This window comes from Petaurus breviceps, unplaced genomic scaffold (genome assembly GCF_028583685.1).
Source record: "Petaurus breviceps papuanus isolate PSGF00001 unplaced genomic scaffold, PetGlider_PUasm1.0 673, whole genome shotgun sequence".
NCBI lineage: Eukaryota > Metazoa > Chordata > Mammalia > Diprotodontia > Petauridae > Petaurus > Petaurus breviceps.
The window spans coordinates 1,050,692-1,076,272 of NW_027186448.1; the positions used below are offsets into that span (position 1 = coordinate 1,050,692).

A 25,581-nucleotide genomic window follows, 5' to 3' on the forward strand; every position below is an offset into this window, starting at 1 on the left:
TGAGAGCCTCGGAAGAAGGAAGTTCCAGGGTGTGCATCCAGCCCTTCACTTTCCCCAGTCCCTCTCACTCGGAACAAGAGAGTGATTCTCATGGGTTTAGCTCCCGCGATCCAGACACAAAGTCGGGGAAAGGGCAGGATCTGGCACAAACGAACTGAATTCACCTATCGGAGAGGGGAGCCCTTGCCCATCTCAAATTGAGCCGGATTGTGTGCAATTACTGCAGCAATACACCAGAGATGCCCTTTACCAAGATGCAACGTGGCTGGGATTCGAGACCAGAGCTGTCATTCCTTAGGCAGGCGTATAAGCCCTAACAGTTATGGAGGGGGGGGGAATCAATTTTGCAGATTGGATGTTTAGGGTTCCTGGTAAGCTCAAGGAAAAGGTTCAAGGGCTCCAAGGAGTCTAGAAGTGCTTTGTACATGGTTGGCATTCACTGAACAAGTGTTTTTGAACCCGAATGAAGTTCGTCTTTTCCAAAGTTCCTATCTCTCTGCAGGGGAGAGACTCCATCGCTAATTTTAGTTATAGGGTCACTTATTTCCACTCCTCTCCACACATATATATTCCCCAAATTCCTTCTCTTTTTGGTGGCAGGTCCCTCTGTCGATTCCAGCAACTATCACAATTAAGGAGAATCCCACCATCCTTCTCTATTCTCATCTTCAAAGGCTCACACCACAGACCTGGTAGATTCCGTGTTACCCTTTTTGGGGTAGGGACCAATAGTTCTTCCAAGGCCTACCCCATACCTCTCCATAGTTAGCAGGTGTCAATTCTGAGGGTGGAGGGTGGTTTCAAGCAAGGGTAAGTTTAGTAGTTTTCATGTTTGGGTGAGTGATTCAGAGAAAAAAGATAGCACAGCATTACAGTAAACAGGTCACAGATCTAGAATCTGGGAGGCTCCCCCACCTTTCAGTTGGTGAGTTGTACCCTGGCTTCTGGAGTCTGAGAGAAAGTGTGAAGGAGGTTAAACAGGGATGTCCAGATCCTGTCAGGAAAGGAAGGTAGGAGGCTGCTCAAGGACAGGCCTCCTCACCAGCCTCTTGTTGCTTGCAATTATGGCTAGTTTCCATCTACTTATTCCACTTATTCCTAACCACTTAAGAGTTTGTTCTTAGTGTGGTGGGGATGGGGGTGTGGTGGAAACACTGGACTAAGATGGAGGCTGTAGTCTCAGTTCTGCCCCTCACTAGCTGTGTGACCTTGAGTGAATCACTCCCGGGGTCTCAGTTTCTACCTCCCTAAAAGATGAGGAGAGATAGGAAGAATTTCAGGGCCCTTCCAGCTTCAATAATCTATGAAATTATGAATTTGTAAACTGGTTTTGGAATCCAGTTTTTTCTACATACCATGTCCCTCCCCCAAGTTAAATGATTTCTTCTCTATGCAGCTGTAAACTCCACCAACCCCAGCCTTCCCAGGATTGTTACATCCCTGTACACATCCCTCCCCCAATTAGATTATAATCTTGAAATTATCTGCCTGGTAGATATTTGAATTCTTGTCAAACTGAATTGAATTGAAAACAACTAAAGTGATAACAGACTTCATGCCACAATGTCTAGTTACAGGTTTTCTGTTTTATATCAAAAAGAGACAGACATGACTATCAAAAACACAAAAATATCACTAAGGTAAGTGGGGCACAGCTGAAGACACCTGGGTCCCACCCTAAGGGGCGGCAGCACCAGGGACCCATAGTCCTCTATTCTCCCCAACCTAAGGGAGCCAGGGATCTGGATACCTAGGTCCTGCTTGGGCCTCAGATACTCATTCCCTGATGCCTAACCCCTCCCTTTTCCCCCCAAGGGTAGGGGATGGGGGAGGAAATCAGGCCTTTGAGAAGACAAGGGGAGCGTTCCCAAATAAATAAGTATTATTACAGTTCCCATGTCTGAAGCAGCAATCAGTATTCCTGCTCAGCTGGAATTCAGAAAGATATCCTACTCTTCAAGTAGGATTTACTGTTTTGTTGCTGGAATTGTCTCCAATAAGATGAAGAGGGAGACCTCTGTTTCTGGTTGGTCCCTAAGAAGCCCTCAGTTGTTCCTAAGGAAGAGGCAGGACTGTGATTGTTTAGTTAGAAAGGACCACTATTCAGGGGTACCTGTCCCTGGCTGCCTGAAAGGCAGAAGCAAATCTTAAAATTGGAATTGGTTGTTGTCTTGAGGATGAAGCTTTTCATTTGTTCCTTCCCCTATTTCAATGACAGAGGGAAGGCAAGGACACTCTCCGTGGCCCCAAGATGAGAGTTTAGCTGGTAGTTTTTGGAGCAGGTAATTCAGAAGTAGACAGCTCCCCACCTTGTTCCTCTTCATCCATGGCTGTGTCTGGGGAGGCCCCACCCCCATCCTCCTCCATTGGCTCTAGCCCCAGTCCATCCAGCTCAGGGAAAAGCGTGTCATCTGGATACTGTGGATCTGGAGTGCTGCTGCCACAATCTACACAAGCCTGGGGAGGGAAGAAGACAGTGTCAGGATCTCCCCAAACTTCTATCACTAGTTCCCCTTACTTGCCACTCCTAAAGGTGTTATCCCTCCTTCTCACCATCACATCCAGGGCCTGGGGCAGCTGGCCCTTCCGCACCCAGGCATGCACGGCACCCAGCTCCCTCCGTTGCTCTTCTGAAAACCGAGGCTGTTGCTTTTGCATGGCACGGAGCCTCTCACGGTCCCGTTGCAGTACTAAAGCCATATCCCTACAAGGATGGGAAAGGATAGAGAGAGTGAGGTTGTAAGTGTAGAAGTTTAGAAGCCAGACCCACTCACGTCTTCCAGTATTTAAGAATTTGTGCTTACTAGCCATGTGACCCTAACTCCCCTCCAAAAAGCAAAAAAAAAAAAAAAAAGAATATGTGGGTGTCTCCTCCCCCTAAGACCGTGCCAATCCTTTCTACATAAAACTCCACTTGCCCCTGCCCTCACCATCCTCTAACTTTTCCCTCTTCATATTTTAATACTCCTTCTCCTCAACTCCTCCTCCTTCTGGGACTGACAGGTTTCTTACCTGGAGGGCACTTGATAAGTCATCATGACCCTATGGTCAGCATTAGCCATGAGTAGCCAGATGGGATCCTGCAGAACATACTTAATGACCTGTTCCCCAGGTCCTGCCCCTGGGTCTACCCCAGCCTGGGTCCCTGTTGGCTCAGCTTCAGAAGAGTCAATACTCCCAAAATACTTGCTGGTGTGGCTGCTCTGGCTGCTGCCTGAGAAAAAGGGGAAAGGAGAGTCAGAGAAGTCAAGTCTTCCTGTCTTAAAAAGGAAAGAAAAGAGAACGGGTGACTTCAGGCAAGGTGGAGGGATGTGGGTGGGGAGCCAGGATTATTCATTTTAAAGGAAGATGCTCAAATGATGCCCCCCTCCCAAAAAAAGAACTCCCAGGAAAAGGAGGCCCCACACTTACGAGTGATGCTAGCTGAGGTGCTTCCACCATGGGAGCCAGAGCCAGAAGCTAGGGAGCCTGAGGCAGCTGAACCAGTGCCAGATCTGGAGTCCTCCTGGAGCAACAGCTCCAACAAGTCACTGGAGCCTGACAGTGCATCTTGATTAGAGGATTCATTCATCTCCACCTGGGCAGGTATGGAGAGGGCACCAGGAATCTGAGGCTCAGGCTTGGGTACTCAGGTACGGGTCAAGCTCTCGTGCCCCTTCATGCCCCTCTTCTCCCCCTGAATACTCAAGGGACCCCAAACTCAGCATCCCCTCCCCAATTCAAGAAGCATTTCTTAAACAACACTATGGCCCTGCGGATACACAGACAGAAACAGAAATAGTCTATGGCCTCGAGGAATTTATACTCTACAGTCTACTCTCTCCAGAGACTCAGGCTAAGCAGAAAAGATAAAGGGGCAAGAAACAGAAATGGGGGGAAAAAAGAAGAGAGAGAGATGGAGGCAGAGATGGGAAACAGAGAGGAGTGAGTGTATGTGTGTGGGGGGGAACACTAGGGGAAAGAGACTGACTTGAAAGTAGAAGGGAAAAAAAATGAAAGGGGAAGGAAAACAGGAGACAGCAATAGACAGATACAAAGACCCAGAGCTAGTTATCAGCAGGGAGATGGAAACATTAGAAGAGGATATGACAGAGAGAAAAATCTGTGGACAGAGGCTTACCAGTCCAGCTTCTGGCTGTGGAACCTCCTCTCCTGGAGGGGGAGGCCTGGAATTACTCCCAGACTCCCCAGCTGTTGCTCCTCCTTCCCCCCTTGTAGTCTCTTCAAGCTGCAGCAGGTTCAACTGGAGTGGGGAACTGCACCGTGAATTGAACAGGGGTGAATCGGGGCATTGGGGAGGGCTAGGTGGCATAGGAGGTAAAGTTGGAGAAGGTGAACAGGGTGCAGGGGTGAGAGGCTTATCTGATAGAGCCTGAGGAACCCCACAGGGGTAACTGGTGGGGGGAGAAGGGAACAAATAGTTGGGTAGGACCAAGGCCACCATAGGGGTTACCAGGGGGGAAGAAAAGGGTGAAGGAGATGGGGTAGGAGCTGAAGGTTGAGGGCAACCTCTAGTTGAAAAAATGGGGAGTGGGTAGGTTTGCACCACTGTTGGGAAAGCAGCAGATGTGGGTGGGTTGGGCTGAGAGGGCCATGGAGTGCTTGGAGGTGTTGGGGAAGGATGAGAGGTATAGCCAGGAGCCTCAGACAGAGGAAGCTGATGGTGCCTTGAACGTTTGGCTTTTGATTTGCCATGGTGGCGGCGGCCAGGAGTGGGACCATGGCAGTAGCCTGTGAAAGTGCAAGAGAGACTGAGGTTAGTGGACCTGCCGCCTCTTCTGGTATATGCTGCCACATCCACTACCATCACAACGACCATTCATCCATGTAGCACTTGATGGTTTACAAAGTACTTTTCTTACAACAGCCTTGTGGAGTTGGAACTTCAAGTATTAGGTTTTACAGATGGGAAAACTGAGACTAAGAGGAATTAAATGTCCTTCTCTGGGTCACACAACTAGTAAATATTGGAACGGATATATGGATGCTGGTCTCCTAGCTCGAAGTTCAGTGTTCTTTCCATTATAACCCACAGCCACTACTCTGACAAGCTGGAACTATAAAGAAGCAACTGGAACACAACCTAGGAAAGGTCCAAAGAAACATCACTTTCCAAGCTAGATGGGTGAGAGGAGCAATTCTAGGGAAATGAGGGGCAGAATCAGAAGAAGACTCCAGGAGAAGAGTCACAGGAGGTGGGGAAGAAAGGTGTGAATGTGAATTCATTAACAAACAGTAAGAACTGTGAGGTGTAAAATGGATAATATTTTTGATTTTTAAAAATTTATTTAGTACTTTATTTTTCCCCAATTACATGTAAAAGCAATTTTTAACATTCATTTTTAAAACTTTTGAGTTTCAAATTCTCTCCCTTCCTTTCTCCCCACCCTCCTCATTGAGAAGGCAAGCAATTCAATATGGGTTATACATGTGTAGTCACGCGAAACATACTTTCATATTAGTCATGTTGTGAAAGAAAATACAGAACAAAAAAAAAACCTCAAGAATAAAAAAAGTTTAAAAAGTATGTTTCGATCTGTATTGAGACACCATCAGTTCTTTGTCTAGAGGTGGATAGCATTTTTCATCACAAGTCCTTCAGAGTTGTCTTGGATCACTGTATTGCTGAGAATTACTAAGTCATTCATAGCTGATCATCTTACAATATTGTTGTTATTTTGTACACAGTACATTTCACTTTGCATCAGCTCTTGTAAGTCTTTCCAGGTTTTTCTGAGAGCATCCTGCTCATCATTTCTTATAGCACAATATTCCATCACAATCATACAGCACAATTTGTTCAACCATTTAAAATGGATAATTTTGATTACATTAAATTAAAAAAGTTTTATGCAAATAAACTCATGTAGCCAAGATTAGAAGAAAAGCAAAAGGGGGCGGCCAGGTGGCACAGCGAGTAAGAGCACCGGCTCCAGTGTTGGGACGACCTGGAGATCGAATCCCGGGCCCAGACACTTAGCACCCACCCAGAAACAACTGGCCGTGTAACCTTGAGCAAGTTACTTAACCCTGATTGCTTAAAAAAAAAAAAAGGTCTCGTATCTCAAATATATAAAGAACTCTGTCAAATCTGTAAGAATATGAGTCATTTCCCAATTGATAAATGATCAAAGAATATGAATAGAGATTTTGGATAAAGCTATCTATAATAATATAAAAATGCTCTAAAATCACTATTGTAATGGCACACTACTGTACCAAAATAAATGATGAGCTGGTTAGTTTTAGAAAACCATGGAAAGACTTGCAGGAAATAATGAAAAGTGAAATGAGCAAAACCAAGAGAACACTGTATACAGTAACAGCAATATTGTTTGAAGAACAACTTCTTAGGTTTTCCTCTACTAATAAAAATCCTTCCATTATCTTGTGCTGGGGCTTAGGACCCTTCCCCTCTAAATGAGAAAGCAAGACCAGGAGTGGTGTTCTCTTTCCTCAAACCGCACATTCTCAAAAGTAGGGGTTCTATCCTCTCCTTCAATTCCATCTAACACCTTTGTTCTTATCCTGGGCTAACCCTGTCTTAAGTTATTTTAGACCTCATGTTTCCTAGAGCTGGAAGGTCTACAGGCACCATTACTATTTTAGACATCTCCTCTTTCTGGGATAAATTTAAGAGTTGGTAGTGGGGAGAGGCCTAGGGGTGAAATTACCTCGATCGGCAGGGGGTGAAGGTCCCATGGAAGGGGTATCAAACACACGGAGTCTGCTGAGATCCCGAAATCGAGTGAGGAAGGCCTGTTCCTCCTTCTGTGTATGAAGTGACAGTACAGCTTTGGTCAATCCCACAGGACGGTAGGCATCAGGAGCCGGGTCAGAAGTGGCCATCGTTGGACTGGGAGCTGGACCAGAGGTTAGGCCAGGTAGCTCTTCCATCATGACAATATCTGTAAGAGATCAAAAAGTAGAGAAGAGTTCGAACAGGATTCATGCCTCATATATTTATTCACCATTTTCACTTTACCCTCTCTCTCCTCATCTCTCAAATGTCCCAATCCCCTTACCTCTACCTATTCTCCTTACTCCATAGGGTCCTACTTTCCAAGTTAATATCTTAGCTCCTTTTTTACCCACAAGAATCATCACCTTCCCTCTTTCGAATACTTAAATCTGAGTGTTTATGTTGGTTATATGTGGGATGATGAACCTGGGGGCCACCCCTGTGGACAGTTTCTTCCCCCTGCAGAGCTCTCTAAGGAAAAAGAATGTTCTGGCTCATTCCAGCAGTTTTTAATTCTATTGAAAAAGTCTCCTTATGGCATCTCTCTTTCCATCTCACTACGAGATCATACATTTTTTTATGGTTGCCACTGGAGGGGACTCTGGCATCATCATCCTGTCCAGTTCTAGCCACTGTTACTTCTCTGATCTTTGATCTCCTGCCCTCTGTCCCAATAGTTTTAATGAGTAATAAATTCATGAAAAAGAAAAATGTAAACAAAATGGGTAAGGGGCCGAGATTGGGAGGATGGAAAGGCCAGATAAGAAGAAGTCATAGCATACAGGTTTAAGTTCTGGGGCTGACAGGAGAAAGAAGAAGAAATCCTTTAAACTTTTGAGAGGAAAGTAAGAGCAAGTATTAACTGAGAGGTTCAAAAAAGGCAGAAAGTCAGGACCCCAAAAGATTCCCATTCCAATAAATTGATCCAGAATTGTATTAGAAATTATCAGAACACATGGGGGTGATAAAAGAAAAACAAAAGGACAAATATTCCACTCCAAAAGCATTAGAACCCAGAACCTGCCCGGCCAACCCATGGCTCTAACCCACCCCCTTCAATACCCACACCCCCCATACCCAACTCCGGGGGCTTCTTGTCTCCTACATGGACGATAGTGGAGCTGAAGCTACACTGACTGGTGATGGATACCACACTCTCTGCCTTATTGGCAAGGGTGAGCGGGGTCAGTGGACCTCCCACTACTGGCTCCTTCTGGAGGGGGGCCCCCTCCCGAGACAGCTCTTCTGGTGGATCTGTACAGAGAGACAAGCACCAGTTAGAAGGTGCAGTGGGATGAAAGTGGGTATAGGAGAGGGAAATGCATTAATGGAAGAGGACAACAAGGAACTGGGGAGCATATCCCAAAGTGGAAATATAGAGGGACCACAAAAAGGATTGGAGTCAGTGTGGGAAAACCATCTCCATGAATGTATGGGGAAGAGAAAAGAAGCAGACCACACAGAAAGAAAACAACATCAAGGAGCAGAAAGCGAAACCAGAGGAAGAAACAAGAAAAAGAAGAAGAAAAAAGATGGCCACAGATCAGAGAATATGTGCTATTGGGAAAGGGGGAAGAAGACAGAGCAAGACTGGGCATGGAGTCAGAAACTAGAAAGGGTGGGTGGGTGGGGTTAGAGGAAGATGAGAAGAGACAAGATAGAGAAACACTAAGGAGAAAGAAGGGCCAGAAGAGTCCCATGTTGGGAAGCCTGGGGGAGGGAAAAGAATGGTTAGGGACCCAGGGAAGGGCAAAGCTGAAGTATATGGTTTCTTTACCTTTCTTGGGCACTCTGGAGCCCTGGCCTGCCTTCTGTCGGTCATCATCAGAGGTGGAGGATGCCGTGTGGGAGGAGAAGGCACATTTCCTCTTCACTGTGTTGGGGACATTACAGCTCTCCAAGTAACTAAGGGAATGGAGAGAAAATGAACCAAGCTGGAGTTGTGTGTCGGAAGGGGGGAGTATGGTACATGAACAACTTAACAGAATGATATAAGGATGACAAAGTGGGAGACGGGGATAGGAAAAGGTAAGCCATCACAGGGGAATTAAAAGCACTAAGAGATGTAGTGTTCATACCGGATGATGCTGTCCAGGCAATTGATCTGCTGGTAGGAACAGCTGGATGGCTCTTTTCTCTCTGAATCCTTAGGGGCAGTACTAACCACAAGAGGTCGAACCTGGTTCAACCCAGGGCCTGGTTCCAAGGGTCTGCCTGGGAGGTCCTTAGTCTTAGAAGTATCTGGAGCTGGAAACAGCAAAAGTAGAAAATTATGGTAGGTATGATTGTTCCTCAGGTATTGTCTCTATTTGGTTTCTGGGCTCCATCCTGCCAAGACTAGCCATTTTCTCACCTGAGCATGGAGGCCAGTTGGGTTGGGACCGAGAATCAATGAAAAGCTGCTGACCTTGGTGCTTCACAAGATGCACATCTTTACAGATCTGCTGGAATGTCACCTGGAGTGGAGGGCCATAGAACTGGGATTATTTGGGGTAAACCAAGAAAAAACACATTGTAAAGAGAAAAGAATGACACTAAAGAGAGGCAACCAGACTTGGGCAGTTGATAAGAAAAGAGAAAGACCAGGGGCCAGAAAGAGGGAGCGACCAAACAAGAATGGCAATACTAATTATTTATTACTATTAATGATCAATATTATCATCATCATCATCATCGAGGGAGGACCAGGGAGGGCACTCACTGGAGCAGGGGGCCCAGGATGATCAGTGTCTCCCACATTGCTGTCGCTGGATGAGCCAGGGCTTAGAAAGGGACCTGGAGAGGTTGGAGGGCCTAATCCACACATCCCTGTGGGACTCACACTATGGACTGGCTGGGGAAGAAAAAGAGAAGAAAGTAATGAGAAGGCTTAAAACTTTCAAAGCCTGCAGCAGCCCTTCCATTATAATCCCATCTATTTCTTCTTACCTGTAGCAGTAGTCGGTGGATCTGTTCTGAGAGCTCCTGGATGTCTGGGTCCATAGTTCTTGAGGAAGCTGGGACAGGGACTGGGGGAGTGAATACATCCTCATTTAGGGGAGCCCTGGGGAAGAATAAGCAGAGAATCAATCTACTGGGGGAAATAAAAGCTCACAGATCTATATTCTACATACACACACACACACAAAACTGGCAATCAGACATATGTGAGGAAGGACTGGATTCCAGACAAGGAGGATAGCTTGGACAGAGGTAGGAAATGGAATGTCATGTCTAGGCAACAACAAAGAGTTTGGTCAGTGCACAGAGTATATAAAGGGGAATAATGGAAAAGATAAAGTATATACAGTATGTACAGAACTTTACAGACGAAGGGCCTTGGTTTAAACCAATGCATTCGAACTTGATTCTATAGGTAATGGACAGCACAAACTTTTTAAGCAAGAGTACACAGCCCCTTAACTGAGAAATATTAATTTGACAAGTGTTTGGAAACAGGGAAATCAATTAGGAGGATTAGTTCCGGTGATGAGAGCCTGAATTAGGGCAGCTGTAGTGTGTAAGTAGAGAAAAGGGGATGGAAGCAAGAGATCCATCTAAGGTAGAATCAAGAACACTTAGCAAATGATTAACTGTGAAAAGACAGGGAATGAGTAAGAGGAGTAAAGGATGACTCCTAGACTAAGAATGACAGTACCCTTGACAGAAATATGGAAATTAGAAGGAAAGGTAGAGTAAGGGGAAAGATGATGAGTGCTGTTTTGGACATGATGAACTAGAGATGCCTCAGCAGACTTTCAGTTAGAGATGTACAACATGCATAGACTGTTGTAAAGCAAGACTGAGGTTCAGGAAAGAAATATGGATTGGATATATAGATCTGAGAGTCATCTTATATCAAATTAAAGTTGAATTCAGGTGAGCTGCTGAGATTAATGAAATAATAGAAAAAAGAGGGAAAGACCAAGGATTGGGGTCTAGGTACACCCAGGAGCAGAAAGGTCACATAACAGGAATTATTCAGAATTGGCAGATAGAAAGGGATGAGGGGTGATAGGACAATCAAAAGAGTTTCAAGAGGAAAAGCCATCATAAAGTTGAACTGGTAAACTAAAGGGTCTAGATTTTGAAGGAAAGAAAGTGAGGCTACAGTGGGGATGACAGCTTGAGGAAGCAGTGAGGAGTACCCACCAGAAGTTGTGCTGAGGAGGGAGAGTAGCTTTAGAAAGGATGAAGGGCAGGGAGAGGTGGAGAGAGTGTGAAGCTGGAATGCTGAAGAAGGGCTCTTGATTCCCACCCTCACCACTTGCTTCCCAAATTCTTCAAGTCTGCTTAACTTTTTGGATCCTCTGCTTACCCATCCTAGACTGCCCCCTCCAGCTCACCTTCCCTCCCTCTCCCCACTCCATCATTCCTTCACCCTAAGAGCATACTCACGTTCGAACTTTGTGTCTACCCAAAACAAATGCCACTTTTCGGCTCCAGGGATGGACAAAGCCAGCCCAACTGGTGTCCATGGTGACATATTCCCCATTTCGGGCACAGAAGCGGATGGGGGAGTGGTCAAAAGGTTGGCCTGATAGCTGCAAAACTGTAGGATGATCAAGAGGGAAAATAGGTTGGTAGAAGCAAAAAAGGAAGTAGAGTTAGCTGGGGGCTGTAATACAGGGAGAAAATGCATGGCAGAGGCAGAGGCAGAGGCAGGGAAAGGAATTGCTGGAAAAAAGGAAGAAAAAGCAGAGAGCTAGGCAGCAAAGAGCAAAGAATAAGCAGTCAGAGAATAAGGCTTGAAGGAGACAGGATATAAGAATACCATCATGCAAGAGAGCTAGGCAGCAAAGAATAAGCAGTCAGAGAATAAGGCATAAGGAGACAGGATATAAGAATACCATCATGCAAGAGAGCTAGGCAGCAAAGAGCAAAGAATAAGCAGTCAGAGAATAAGGCATAAGGAGACAGGATATAAGAATACCATCATGCAAGAGAGAGCTATCAAGGGGAAAGAAAAGGACAGCCCCCTTTGGGGACTTACTCTTCTTGTGGATTGCCAACATGAGAGGTCGGTCTTCAGGGTGTAAGAAAAGGAGCACTGGTGCCCCCAGCAGATCCTGGGGCAAATATCCCAGCAACGGGGCAGCCCTGGAAGTTTAGGCATTATTGAAAGAGACCTCAATCCCCAAGGCCTTATGCTCCCAAACCCCTGATTTTCCATATTCCAAGGGGACCCTACTGTTCAGTCCTACTTAGCCCCAGGATCTTTCATTATCATTCTAACCCCATCTACTTTCAAGGATCTTAGCACTGTATCAGATTGCTTGCCCTTTTGTGGAGGGAGTATGGGGCAGAGGGAGGGAGAAAAAATTTGGAACTCGACATCCTATTAAAAAATGAATACTGAAAAGCATCTTTACATGTAATTAGAAAAAATAAAATACTATTAAAAAAAAAGATCTTGGCACTAAGTCCCTCCCCCTCAGGCTTCACCTCTCATCTACATCTTGGAACAGACAGCTAGGTGTGTGGCGTGTGGTGAAGATCCTCTTGTCTGGGGGAATCCTGGGAGCTGAAAAAGGCAGAAGTGATCATCATGATCTAGATCTTCTCTGGCAATAACTCCAATACCAACCTCTCTCACCAAACAACTCCAGCCTCTCTAGTACTATATCATTTCTGACAACTTCTGCTCTCCTCCTAGAATCACATCTTAGAACTAGAAAATAATTCAAGGGATTATCCAATCCAATCCTTCACCTTAAAGGCAACAAGGCATTATTATCCCTCACTGTACAAATAAGGCCACTAAGGCACAAGAGGCTATTGGACTTTCCCAAAGTCACAAAGCTAATGAGAGAGGGAAGATTAGAAAACCAGGCCTCCTGACTTCTAATGCAACATTCCAATGACTCTTAAGGAAAAAAAAACAACCAATGGGAGTCTAATTCACCACTTTTCAATGGTTCCTTCTATATTTGAAGCCTGATGCATTTTCTTGGTAACATATAACTGGTTCTCCTTGGCCATATTTTATGCCCCTAATATTTATTATCCAATTCTTTCTTGATTTTCCCATTCTCTTTGCCTCTTTCCCTCCCTGGCTCACCCCCCTCAGTATTCCTTTCAACTTACCCTCATAGCCAGAGTGAATTCTTTCAGCAATTAGTAGACAGCATGGCTGCGCTGGGGTTCCGTCTGAGAGCTGGATCTTAGTCACATAGGGAGTCAGTCGAAATGGGTGGTATCGGGGACTTGGTTCCCTATCTGGGCCACCTCTGGTTTTTGGGAGAGATGTGAAACAGGGAGCATCACAGGAGGAACAGGGAGAATGAATAGATCCTCTCTCTCCCTATTCTCTATCCATGATGCTTATCCACCCAACCACCTTAGACCACAAGTTCCTGGCCCTTGAAACCAAGAGACAGACATGAAGAGAATGACTAAAGTGAAGACAAATAGCCCTGAATAAATAACCTTCCTGTTCTGCCCACCTTCCTCTGTTCTTTTCTCCAACTTACCTGATCCTGCAGAAAACAGATTTCTCCTGTGTGAAATCCATGGGACCTGAATCTGGGGAGAGACAGTGAAGTAGGGTCAGTGCCATCATGCCACCAACTCCTGCACCAGAGACGCTGAGTCCTCCCTTGCTCTTTCATGCCTGAGGCTCCTTATCTCCCTAGCTAAAAATCTTAGAGTCTATTCACCTTCACTCTTGCTATGATTTTTGCCCTTGCTATGCTACTATTTTATTTCACATTTCTCAATGGCCCGACCTCCAATCCAAGATTTCCCTAGTCCTCACCAGCAGAGGCCCGGGAACCCCATGTGGGCAGGCGAGAGGGGGCTGTGGAGCCATAGAAGACACCTACATCCTGAGGGGCCAACAGCTCTGAGAACCGGGCACCCCGGAAGACTTCTCTCTTACAGTGTAGAAGAACAGATGCTTGATCCGAAATATAGATAATCCGGCCAGTGAGAAAAGAGACAGCCACAGAGAAAGTGTCCTGGAAAGAGAGAACAAAAACGAAAAAGACCAAGGTCAGGAACTGGTCAGCTAAGTCATCAATACAATGTTACCTAGTGAAGGGAAGGAAGAGTAGGGAGTGGGTTAAAAAGAAAGGAAAAGAAAACTGAGAGACAGGGAAAGAAGGAAGGCAAGAAGGGAGGAGACAAGCATTTACATAGCAGCTACTACGTATATGCCAGGCATTGTGCTCAGCACTGGACCAATGCTATCTCACTGGATCTCCATAACAACCCTGAGAGACAGGTGCTGTTATTATTCCCACCTCATAGTTATAAGAGACAACAGTGAGGTAGGGACCAAAAATATGTGAGAAAAGGAAAGTCAAGACAGAAGCAAGAAGAAGAAACTAAGGTCAGGACCAGGAGAGGGGAAAAAGACTAGGAAGAAAAAAAAGAGAAGGAAGAGAGAAGGGGAAGAGAAGAAAAAGGACTAGATGGGTCTGGGGCTGACCTGATTTCGAAGAGTATACTCAGAGGTGATATGTTCTAACTCTTCCAAGGTATAGCTGGACATGTCCATGGAACAAGGCTGCCCCTCCTCTAAGCTCCACTGCTGATAGTAATCTTGATTAGCTGCAGAGGAAGTGAGGTTAAATTCAAGAGTGCCTCCTTTCCATTGTAATAGTAATAACAATAACTAACATTTATATAGTGCTTACTATGTGCCGGACATTGTTCCTTTGATTCCTGCAGACCTCTCCTTCTCCACACTGAGCCTAACTGTTGATTCCCTTGTCTGGTGAATCCAACCCCTTCCTTCTACTCCTAGGCCCCTCTTGAGCCCATTCCCCCTCTATTCCCTCTATGTTTCCCTACTTCCTTCCAAGGCCCTGAATTCTTTGCCAATACTATTGTTGTTCTACAGTCTAACATCAACACTCCCAAGTTTTAACTTACCCTGGACTTGTTTAACACAGGCAAGTGCATATTGTAGTGTGGCCAAAGTCCCTGATCGACCCTTCCCTCGGCGTTCTGGTGGAAGTCTACGTTTCAGCTCTCGGAGGGCAGTCATCAGTTCCTTCTGTGTTCGTGCTCGGGCTGACTGTTCACTGCTGCAGAGGTAAAAAGTAGTAGAGGGAACAAGAGATATCAACTACCAGAAATTCAATGCCCTGTTACCTCCAGATTCCTCCTGGCAAATGTTCTCCAGGAATCCAGGTATATTCAGTCCCTATCCCCACCATTACCTGCAGCCACTGGTTGATGGGTTATCTTGCTCAGAACTGGCACTCAGGAGGCTATAAGCAATGGAACTGCTGGGAGGGGATGGGCTCTGAGAGTTTGTGCTGGAGAAAAAAAAATAGAAAACATAAAAATAAGAGTTCAGTCATTCATCATGACACAGTAGGTAGCATCCTGGTATCACAATAACCTACCAATAAATGCCAGCTTCTGCCCCCCCCCCCCAAGGTATCTGACTGCCATTTTCCTAAGTTTCTCTGATTGTTTCAAGGCCCTAGATCCCTCAGTCACTTCCATATCTATTATTCACATCTTTCATTACTCCTGGATGCCATCACCCCATCACCCTTCCTCTTACCTCTTGCTGCTCTCTGTTGTCTCCAGCAGGGCAGAGTCTTTCCCATGGCCAGAAGAAGAGCTGTGAGAACTATGCTGGGAAGTACCCTGGGACTCCGGTCCATTGGACTCATTGCCACTTGAACCATTGCTGTTTGCATCTGTATCATCCGCAAGGCCAGGACCAGGGCAGGGTCTGTGTTCGGGGGGCCCAGGGGATTGGGATCCCCCTGAATCAAACCCTTCACCAAGCCCAGGGCCTGGTCCCCCTGCCCCACTGCCTCCCTCAACGGCGCCATTCATGGTGGTACCATGGGGATAACAGTGGGAGAAAATCAGTGAAGGGGGAGAGGCCACCACGAGGGAATACAACAAGGTCCTTAAGGGCAGGAGTTTCCTTGGTCGGGGAGAGGAGAGGAAAGAAGTGGCAAAAGGTGAAGTCAGTGAGGACTGTGGGGAGGGACCACAGCTGGAACCTGGAAGATGGAGAAAGAAGGGGAAAAGAAGGAGAGAAGACTTCTTACCCTCTAGCACTTGGCTTTTTCCACACTACCTATACTCTAGCAGCTGATCCCTCTTCCCACCACCACCACATAAACCCAGGTGAACCTCAGGCCACACACGTACCCAAAGGCCTCCCAGCGTCTATTCCCCTTAATGAATCTGGGGCCTAAGCCTTTAGTCTTCTCTCTCTAACTCTACTTTCTTTATTGGTATAGCAACAGATCCTGCTCTGGATACCAGGAAAGATTCTTCTCTAAAAAATACACACACACACACACACACACACACACACACACATATGTTCATAGGCTTTAGAGCTGGGAGAAACTTTAGAGTACTAATCCAATATCCTAAATTTATAGATGAGGAAATGGAAGAGTCTAAACAACTTGCTCAAGGTTACACGATCAGTAAACAAAGCTGATATTTGAACCCAGATACAATGACTCTAAATCCAATACTACTATATACATACATATGCATATAATGGTCCAAGAATGATGAATTTTGTGAACCTTAAAGTCCTATAGAAATGTGACATTTTTTCCCTGCTGAATTTTAGTAATGCTTGAAAAACTTTATTCCAGAACAGACTGAGAATGAAGGGAGACAGGGAACGGAAGCTGAAAGCTGGTGGGTTAAAGGTACTGGAGAGGAATCAATGCAGCACAGTAGAAAGTGGTTCTGGAGTTAGAGAAGCCGGGTTCAGATCCTCACCTCTGACACTTATGATCTGTGTGACCCCTTAAGTGACCAACTGAATGACATTTCTCTTCCTTCTTCACCTCTCTGCTTCTATTGACACTGATGACCCCCTGTTACTCTCAGATACTCCCTCCTCCAGGTTTTCACACTGCTCTCCCTTGGTTCTTCTCTGACCTCTCTGACCGCTCCTCCTCAGTCTCCTTTGTAGGAGACTCATCTAGGTCACTCCTGCTAATCACAGATGTCCTCCAACAATCTATCCTTTTCCCCCTATGCTATCTTGTTTGGGGAATCTCATCAGTTCCCATAAATTCAGTTTTCCTCTCTATGCAGATGATTCCCAGATTCATATACCCAGCCTGAGTCTCTTTCCTGAATTCTAGCCATTCACTGCCTTTTGAACTGGATGTCTCCTCAGGCATCTCAAACTTAACATGTCCAAACCTGGACAAATTCTCTTTATCCCCAAATCTTCCCTTCTTTCCAACTTCGATCTGTCAAGGACAATGCCACAACCCTCACAATCACTCTTGACTCCTCACTCACACTAACTAACCCCACATATCTGTTCTTAAATCTTGTTGTTATCTTCACAATATCTCTCCTATGTGTTCCTTTTCTCCACTCATTCAACAGTCACTATCATCACTGCTCCTCTGGACTACTCAGTTGTCTTGAGTTGCAATCCCAATGCAATCCACCTTCCATTCAGCTGACAAAGTGATTCTCCTAAAATATAGATCTGACCCTGTCACTCTGCCCCACCCCCAAACTCCAATACCTCTGGATTACCTCCAGAAACAAATATAAAACCATCAGTTCAACATGTAAAATTCTCCAAAGCTCCTTCCTACTTTTCCTAGTCTTGATATTCCTGATGATCCAGTCACATTGGCCTAGTCTTTGAATTAGCTGTCCCCATGCCTAGAAGGTTCTCTTTCCTCACCTCCATCCTTAGTTTCCCTCACCTCTTCCAAGGCTCAGCTGAAATCTCACCTTCAGAAGGAGGCCTCTCCTTTCCACTTCCTGCCTATTCATATTACCTTCCATCTATTATACACATACATATACATACACACACTCGTGTATATATATATATATATACACACATATGCACATGCGCACACACCCCTTGTATCTACCCAGTTATTTACAGGTTGTTTCCCACATTAGAATGTGAACTCCTTAAGAATAAGCAGATAGCATGCACTTAAGGCAAGTCACTTAACCTCCTTGGGCCTCAGTTTCCTCATTTGTCAAATCCTCATTTGGTTGGGTTAAATGATCACTGAAGTCCCTTCCTATTCTAAATCTGGGATCCTATGATCCCTTCTCCTGAGATTCCTGACACAGCAAGACTGGCACAAGTGAGGGAGCTGAATATGAACATCTCCCCTCAATCCTCATTAAGGTACTGACTTTATGATTGAGTTATCTGTGGAGAAGAATCCACCTTTACTTGAAAGGGGAATGAAACTGGGAGAATAGCTCCTATATTTAGGATTCATGGGCTAATTTTAACTTGGGAAAGGGAAGGAGATTGGGGGTGGGGCTGAAGGAGGGTCCGTCTCCAAAGCACATGCGCACACTACACCAGCCACTTACTTCAGCTAAAGGCTCTATTGTAGCCGGGGCAACCTACGTCAGTGGCTGAGCTCAGCGGTTGCTGGAGGAACCCAGAGGCCCTGAAGAAGGAATGGAAGAGGGAAGGAAGGAGGAAGAACAGGGTGATAGCTTTTTCTTCTTTCCTCCCATTCTGTGAGGTAGAGGGGATCACACTCCAACCCATGTGCCTGATGCAAACATGTGTAGGAGTAGAAACATAAGTGGGAGATATAATCCAAATGCAACCTGGATAAGACCCCAAAACATTCCTAAGTAACAGTTAATAATGGACCTTGTATACAACCCTTACCTCCCACATCCCTAAACCACCTCAGCATACACACCATTTTAAGAGGGGAGTAGAAGCTATCTGTCTACTGTGTTGCCTGAGTCTCTAAAAAGCAGAAATAATGGGGGCTGGTACAGGAGGGGGAAGGGGATTGGGTTGGAGAAAAGTGGGAAGGCACAGGATGAATGCTTGGGTTCCAAGGAAACTCAGCTAAATCTCTACCTGAAAAAGAAAACCCCTATCTCCTCCTTCACAAGATTCTCAACCCCAAACAATCATGGACTATGTTAGTGGCTATTTTCTTCCCCCTATCTCCTAGGAATTCAGCTCCTATTTCAGTAGCTTCTATAGATTTCCGCACTTCCTTTTCTCTCCCTAGGCTAAAACTAAGACACTGAATATCGCTGAGTCTGGAGTGGGGAGTAATATAGCAAACTTCTATTTGTCTCTCTAGCTTCCCTTTCTGACCACCCCCACCTTTTTTGTCTTCTAACCATGTTTCTCTCTCAACCACAAGTATTTTTGAAACCAGAGCCAGGAGAAGGAAGAAGTCTGCAGCCAACAGCAAGAACTAGGTCTGGGAACGGGATGTTCTAGTCTTAGCCCGAGCTGACATCACAACCGGCACTGGGCCAGAGATGGGGGAGAAACTGCCAAAGGGAGTTCCTGGTACACTAACAAAGCCAGGGTGCAGAAGGGAAAGAATACAGTAGAGGAATACTACTTCTAGGGGTCCTAAAACAAGTTGGGACTCTCATAAGGACAGTTGTGAGCCTGGGATAAATGGGCTTCTTGCAGTGTAACAAGGGTCATCCAGAAAATGGTGGAGGGCAGGGGGAGGGGGCAATCAAGGACAGCTGGAGATTGAGAGACTAAATTCCTGAAGAAAAGAGTTGTAACTGTTAAACACTAGTGCTGGAGGGCAATGGATACCATGGTCTTAGGAGTCTACCAAGAACTTTTACACAGTGCTAGAAGGAGGAATGCCGAGGGCCACCAGGCACAGGTCAGTCATGCATAAGCACTGGTGGGAAAAAGAAAGCTGAAAGGAAGCTAGCCAGGGATTGGGGTGGGGGTAGTGGGGAATACTTGGGGGTTCAGAGAAGGGATAGAAAAAACCAAGACTTACTTGTGAGGTAGAAACCCTGGATTCTCAGAGGATCCCGGAAGTAGCCTGGGAGCAGAAGCCCTGAGGCAGGCTGCAAGGGTGCTGCTGGGTGAGTCTAAGCTCCACTGCCCCTACCTGCCTAGTCCTTTTCCCTGCCGGGGGCAGGAGAACTTCTCTAAAAGCAGAGGCGGATTGCATAATGACAGGCATTGGCCATCACTGGCTTCCTGCCTGCTGATGCATAAGCACTACATCTGATTGGCTGAGGATCCCGGCAAGGTGCCTGGTTGGCCAGCCACCCCCACTGAGGTCAGGGCTGTTACACACACGGCTGCACGTGGACCTGGGTGCTGCCACTTGGGCGGAAGGGCCCAGTACATTGGGATAACATACAGTTTTATAAAGCAAAGCAGAGACTAATGGCGTGTGTGCGTGTGCGTGTGTGTGTGTGTGTGTGTGTGTGTGAATGGTCATGGCTTTGCAAGATTAGCTAGATACTTTGGTCCTGGAAAAAGGTAAAAAAGGAAAGGGGAATAGAATAAGAATTGGAATAGATAAGATACGGATTCAGGGGAGTACATGGGAGAATACATCTCTGATCAAGCTAATGAGGCTATACTCTTTCGGAGATTTCAACTACCACTTGAAGCCCCTCAGGCACCTGGGGTCATTGAACTGGAAAGTCCTGGGGGAGAGGTAGCCCTAGCTAAGACCCCTGAGTCATCTCCACTCAGGTATGAAGCTGTGGGCAGAGCAGACACAATGTAAAGGGCATCTCTAGCCAATCAGGAGTAGAAAAGGGCAGGCAGAACCAATCAGGGTTTGATGAATGTATGTGGGGGGGGGGGATGGTGAATGGTGAGTAGAACCTAAAACCAATCAGAATGGAGTGGCAAAACATGCCCTCCACCCCCGACTAGGAAAGGCAAGTGTCCCAGTGGCCTATCAGAGAAAAGGTCTCTCCAGCTGCCCACTCAGTGACTTCTATTATCTGGTTCTCCAGGACACCACAACGAGGCAGACAAGGCTGGGAGCAGGATGTGACATATGCCAGGGGGAAAAGTGAATGGGGTCTGGAAGTAACTAGGAAGGGAAAAACACTCATTGCATCTTTTCAGATTTTTTTTAATGTATTGATTGGTTTTGCTGATTTGTTTTTTCTCTTCTTCATCTTTTTAAAAAATACTCTCCGCTATATGATATGGTTCTCGGGGAGAGGGTAAAGGGAAACAAAACACGTTGAAAACATAAAGATATCAATAAAATTTAATTTTTTTAAACAAGAGGAGAAGCCAATGACAATACACATGTGGGTCCCTGAAGATACAAAAAGAGAAGACTAAAGAGCCAAGAAAAAGAGTGAGCAGGAGTCAGGATGCTAGAAAGAGAAGATTTTTTTTCTTTTTAAAGAATGTCTGGGTACTAGGAATGAATTTAGGATTTGGAAGGTTGTGAGAAATGGAGGTTAAGAGATGGAGAGGGAAGTAAAATACAAGTGACAGAAAATCTGCTTTTAAGGACTGAAAGCACCCCCACCCCTGGAAACACAGCCGTATGTGAAGGTCCCAGAAATGTTGACATAACTATGCATGGGGTGCATCAATCCCTCTCTGTCACATGTGCTGAGCTTTCCTTAACAATGGTCTCCTTTTAATAATGGGGGGTGGGGGGAGAGGGATAGAGGAATCTTGTGGTCTCTTAAGAAAAAACTGAAACTCAGAAGTTATGAAGCAATCCTGTTGAGTCTCACAAGGGAACAAAGAGAACTCAGGATCCTAGAGGTCTGGTCTCCCCTTAAAGAAATTCCTTGTACCCCAACACACACTCGCTGTTCCTCTTGGCCAACTCCTCTTCTCTCCTGGGACCCAGGTACTTCTATCCCAATCAGTCTCTAGCTCTTAACTCCCAGTCTTGGCTCTTTTCAAGAAACTTGGTTTTAGGGATCCTATCACCTTCCAGACTGGATTCACACACACACACAACCCTCCCCCCCCATTATATCCTCCCTCAATGACCCAACTGTTATCAAATGAAATCATATTTGTAAAGTTAGTACAGTGCCTGGCACATAGTAAGCACTATATAAACGATTATTCTCTTCCCCTTAACTTCCTCCCTCCTTATCCTCCTCCACACCCACTCCCCGATGCCCGGTTTACTTCTATTCAGTCTACTTCTATTCAGCCTCATTGTTCCCACAGTAACAGAGACCTGCTGCCGTCAATGGAAGGAGAAGGGGCAGGTAAAGGAGTGACGTCAAAGCAGAGGAAGGGGGCTGGCTGCGGGCGGGGCCAAGTGGCTTGGAGAATGTGGGGCATGGAGCCTGGAAGCCTGGAGAAGCAGTGGTTTGGGAGACAGCCAGTAGGAGGGCGGTGGCCAGAGCACTGAGAACATCTTGTTCTCTTGGCAGTCAGCCTAGGACATGCAACCGGCCCGTCCCGGCTCACTCTTAAGCCCCTCCCTACCCCCACCCCCACCCCCTTTCTGTCCCAAAGCCAGATGTTCCTGGAGAGACAGAATTGGGGGAAATGGGTGGCCAGTTACTGGACCCAGTTGTCAATCCTTTTTCTCCTACAATGAACCATACCAGACCTTCAAGTTCTATCACCACTGTCTCCAAATCATCCACCAAATTTGCTCATGTGGTCATAAAAACCCAGGGTGTGGAAAGCTGGGTTCTATAAGACTAACAAGGTTTTGTTTCCTTGCCTTCCCAAAAGCCTTTTCCGCCAGTTACAGAGGCAACCAAAGGTTATGGGACAGAGGTATACATACAAGATAAGAAAACCAAAGCAAAGGGCAGACAAAGCAATTGGAGAGATCTAGGAGAAGGATCAAAGGATCATATGATATTCTAACTAGGACCCTGATGGAGAAGAGATTTGGCAGTAGGGAGCATTAGGCTGGAACTGATACAAATTAAGTACCTGGAAGAAAATAAGGAATGGGGGTGAGTTAAGGGGGTTTCCCAGAAGAGAAGCCAAGGGCTTTCAGGAAAGGCTTAGATCAATGTAGTATCTAACACTCAAATGTCCTAAATCCCTCACTTCTACTCTTTTATCATGTTTGTATATATGCAGGAACAATGAGAATTTCCTTCCCAGGTGTAGGGCCAAAAAGGAGTTCCCTACCCTGCATTTGGTCCTATCTAATACTCTTTGACAAAAGTACTCGGCTCTAGTGCCCATGGAAGATGGCATTCACCTCTCTAATCTGTATCTCTGGTATATACCTAGGATTCTTTGTCTCTGCCTAATTTTTGGCCTAGTTTCTGGAATCCAGGTGTCCAGTCCCTCTCAGCCTAGGGACTGTGTGATACATCTTCCCCAGACTCAGGACCAGTCCTTTGGCAGCCAGCTCTCCCTTACCATGCCCTGAAGGACCCAAGAAATTGTCTGTTCCCTTCTACCAGACTCCACTCTATTCTGAAGCTAAGCTGTTCAATCTCTTCTCCACATCTATAATCACTATCCTTTATCTGGAAACCAGCACTATTATTATAATTTTCTATATATCGATGTAAGTGTAGTTTCTTCAACTGGTACTCAAACAGGTCCCCAGATTCTGATATCATCACTTTCCCCACTGCCCCCAAAGCAAAGTAGCTTACTGGACTAGGAGTCAATACTTGGCTTCTAGTCAAAGGTCTGCCAAAAAATTAGCTATGTGGCCTTCATCAAATGATTTATTTTCTGTAGGCCTCAGTTTTCTGATTTGTAAAATGGGGGGGTGGGGCTGAGATATTTTTAATTTTCCTTCTAGGTCTAATATTCTATTTATTCTTATAATTCCCCTAAACACCAACAACATTTTACCTGGCAAATTCTCCTTCTAATCCCATAATTAGGGAATTAGAGTAAAAAAGGTATTTAACCTGGAAAAACTATTTCCATTCTGTTAATCATGTCTCTCATATATCTCCATTTTTCCCACTTTGTCCCAAAGATCCTGAGATTACCCCCAATCAGCTCCAAACCTAAGACCGATACCTCCTCTAGAATTCCATTTTATTCAAGTCCCTACAAGGTTGGATATTAGAACCCAGCAATATTAGATTCATGCATCCCATGAGTTCATCTCCAATTGTCCAAAATCTAATAGTATAATGGCATGGTTTTCCATGTTTCAAAATTATTTGCTCCATTGCATAGGAGGTGTGTATACATACACACATATATGTGTATAAATGGCTATCTCCTAGGATTCATACATATACATACATATTGTATACACACACACACATACACACATTTCAATAAGATACTATGATCTCCTGGAAAGAGTACTAGACTTGGGAGTCAGGAGAGACCTTGGTTTGAATTCTATCTCCAAGGCTTATTAGTCGTGTGTGGTCATATAGGAAAGTAAGAAGGTCTCTGAACCTCAGTCTCCTCATCCATAAAATAAAAATAATACCTTCTACAGCACCTATCACAAAGGGCCATTGTGAGGATAATACTAATAGTTAGCATGTATACAGTGATTTGCAAATTTGCAAAGTGCTTTACAAATATCTCATTTTATCAAATGAGATCATTTGCTTTTATAAACTTTAAAGGTTACATAAATCATAAATTATGATTATCACAAACTCTAGCTTAATGCTGAAGGAATTTGTTAAAGTTTAGATGGTCCAAGACACCCTTTTATTTCCCAAATCTCTACTTTAATCAGTCTTTTGTCTAGTTCACAGCCTACTCCAAACCATTCACCTCTGCCAAAAGACCTTAACCCACTACTCCAAACGACCACTATACGTCTGAATTACCAAATCCCATATAATAATATTATTATGGGGCAGAGGAGGAAGAGTTGTGTTGCTAGCAATCCCACCCTCAAACTTCACTTACTCCTTGAAGTTTCTCCGAACCTGACAAGAATTTTTCTGTCTCCGCACTTTATTCTTACCTGTCATGCACTCATTATATTTAGTCCTATATTATATAATTAATTACCTGTTTACCTATCCCATCTTCTCCCACTGTCCTGCAAGCTTCATGAAGGTGGGGGCTGTAATGTCTTGTTCTGTAGAGCCTCCTCCCACATGCCCCGCCAGGACACTGCCTCACACCTGATTGCCACAGCCCCCACCCCAGATATATATTCACACCCCCTCCAAACACACACACCCTTCCCCAGTGGTATCACACCTCAGGTTATCACCTCCTCCCACAGAAACAAGGTCGCCCTTTGGAAAGAGCCTGCAAGTTCCGACTCTGGGACTGCTGGCACAGATCACTCAACTACTTTGTGCCTCAGCTTCCCCCTCCTTGGAAGAAAGCCTCAGAGGCTGCAATAAAGGACGCGCTCCCTATAGGTGTAAGCTGCTTCCCTCTGCGCACACGCTGGCCCGTGCCCCACTCACCGCTCCCCCGACTTCGGTCGGGTCCCGGAGCTCCGAGGATCAAGGGTCTGGGCTCAAGCACCCCTAGTACTCACTCCTTCTCTGCAAGGGTCCAGATCCGTTCCACCGAGGCCAGCCCCCTACTGAGCCGGCGCGGGACAGCACCGCCCATCTGCCCGGACGCCACGCCCTTGATGTGCTCATTGGTCTGGGCGTGCCAACCCATACCCCAATCCGCGTGCCGCTGCCCCGCCCCGCCCCGTCTCTTCTACGCACCGCTCCCATTGGGTTCCGTCAGTCCCAGCCGTCTCCTGATTGGTCCCAGAGAAGCCTAGCTGCGTATACTACACGTGCTTTCAGGCCCCACCCTCTCGCGTTGATTGCTAGTTTCCCGACAGGAAATTGCGTAGTTTTTACTTTCTCAATGGCTATTGGCAAATGAAAATTCCTTTGGTTTGCCTCGTCCCCTACCGCGTGAGAAGGTCCCTCCCCTAGACGATTCTCATTGGCCATCTTTGGGAAGAGCTGGAGGGGACACGTGCAGGGCGCCTCACGCGGCCACTTGTTTATCAGTTCTCTGCTGAATTTTTCCGTGACGTTACCAACACCTTCTGCCCACAAGAACCAGCGCAGGCGTGGCTTCTACGGGGGCGTGAAGGGGAAGCAGAGGGAAGGGGAACGGCAAGACGAGAGGGGGCAGAGAGGCAGAAAGTTCTTAGATGAAGAAAGATATCTGGTGTCTTAATTGAAAGGGTGTAGTAAGGGGCAGTATGGGGAATGGGCGACGGCGGCCGGCGTGGGGTAAG

At 45.8% G+C, this 25,581-nt stretch overlaps 1 protein-coding gene across 6 annotated transcripts; it reads right to left on the reverse strand.

The window, feature by feature from the left end:
- Positions 1 to 1,566: 1,566 nt before the first annotated feature.
- On the reverse strand, positions 1,567 to 24,971 carry PER1 (period circadian regulator 1). 6 transcript variants are annotated; one of them, XM_069104109.1, is made up of 24 exons: positions 19,453 to 24,378; positions 18,035 to 18,114; positions 15,243 to 15,696; positions 14,890 to 14,988; positions 14,600 to 14,754; positions 14,154 to 14,275; positions 13,479 to 13,680; positions 13,195 to 13,246; positions 12,809 to 12,951; positions 12,167 to 12,245; positions 11,715 to 11,821; positions 11,120 to 11,273; positions 9,671 to 9,785; positions 9,444 to 9,575; positions 9,096 to 9,198; positions 8,821 to 8,989; positions 8,520 to 8,647; positions 7,820 to 7,996; positions 6,675 to 6,908; positions 4,121 to 4,731; positions 3,412 to 3,577; positions 3,013 to 3,214; positions 2,554 to 2,704; positions 1,567 to 2,457 (listed from the first exon to the last, which is right to left on the reverse strand). In XM_069104109.1, the coding sequence occupies exons 3-24, from the start codon at positions 15,521 to 15,523 to the stop codon at positions 2,260 to 2,262; spliced, it is 3,780 nt and encodes a 1,259-aa protein (XP_068960210.1). In that variant the 5' UTR covers positions 15,524 to 15,696; positions 18,035 to 18,114; positions 19,453 to 24,378; the 3' UTR covers positions 1,567 to 2,259. The 6 variants fall into 6 exon arrangements, with proteins under 6 accessions (XP_068960210.1, XP_068960212.1, XP_068960213.1 ...); XM_069104111.1 differs by lacking the exons at positions 18,035 to 18,114; positions 19,453 to 24,378 and adding an exon at positions 24,871 to 24,971; XM_069104112.1 differs by lacking the exons at positions 18,035 to 18,114; positions 19,453 to 24,378 and adding an exon at positions 24,797 to 24,957 and having other exon boundaries at positions 13,195 to 13,240.
- Positions 24,972 to 25,581: the final 610 nt, after the last annotated feature.

Coding starts and splice junctions, on each gene's coding strand:
- PER1 (XM_069104111.1), bottom strand. CDS start 15,523: ATGAATGGCGCCGTTGAGGGAGGCAGTGGGGCAGGGGGACCAGGCCCT. Junction 14,755..14,889: donor CCATCAACCAGTGGCTGCAG/GTAATGGTGGGG, acceptor TTACCTCTGCAG/CAGTGAACAGTCAGCCCGAG. Junction 9,576..9,670: donor TCCACCGACTACTGCTACAG/GTAAGAAGAAAT, acceptor TTTCTTCCCCAG/CCAGTCCATAGTGTGAGTCC.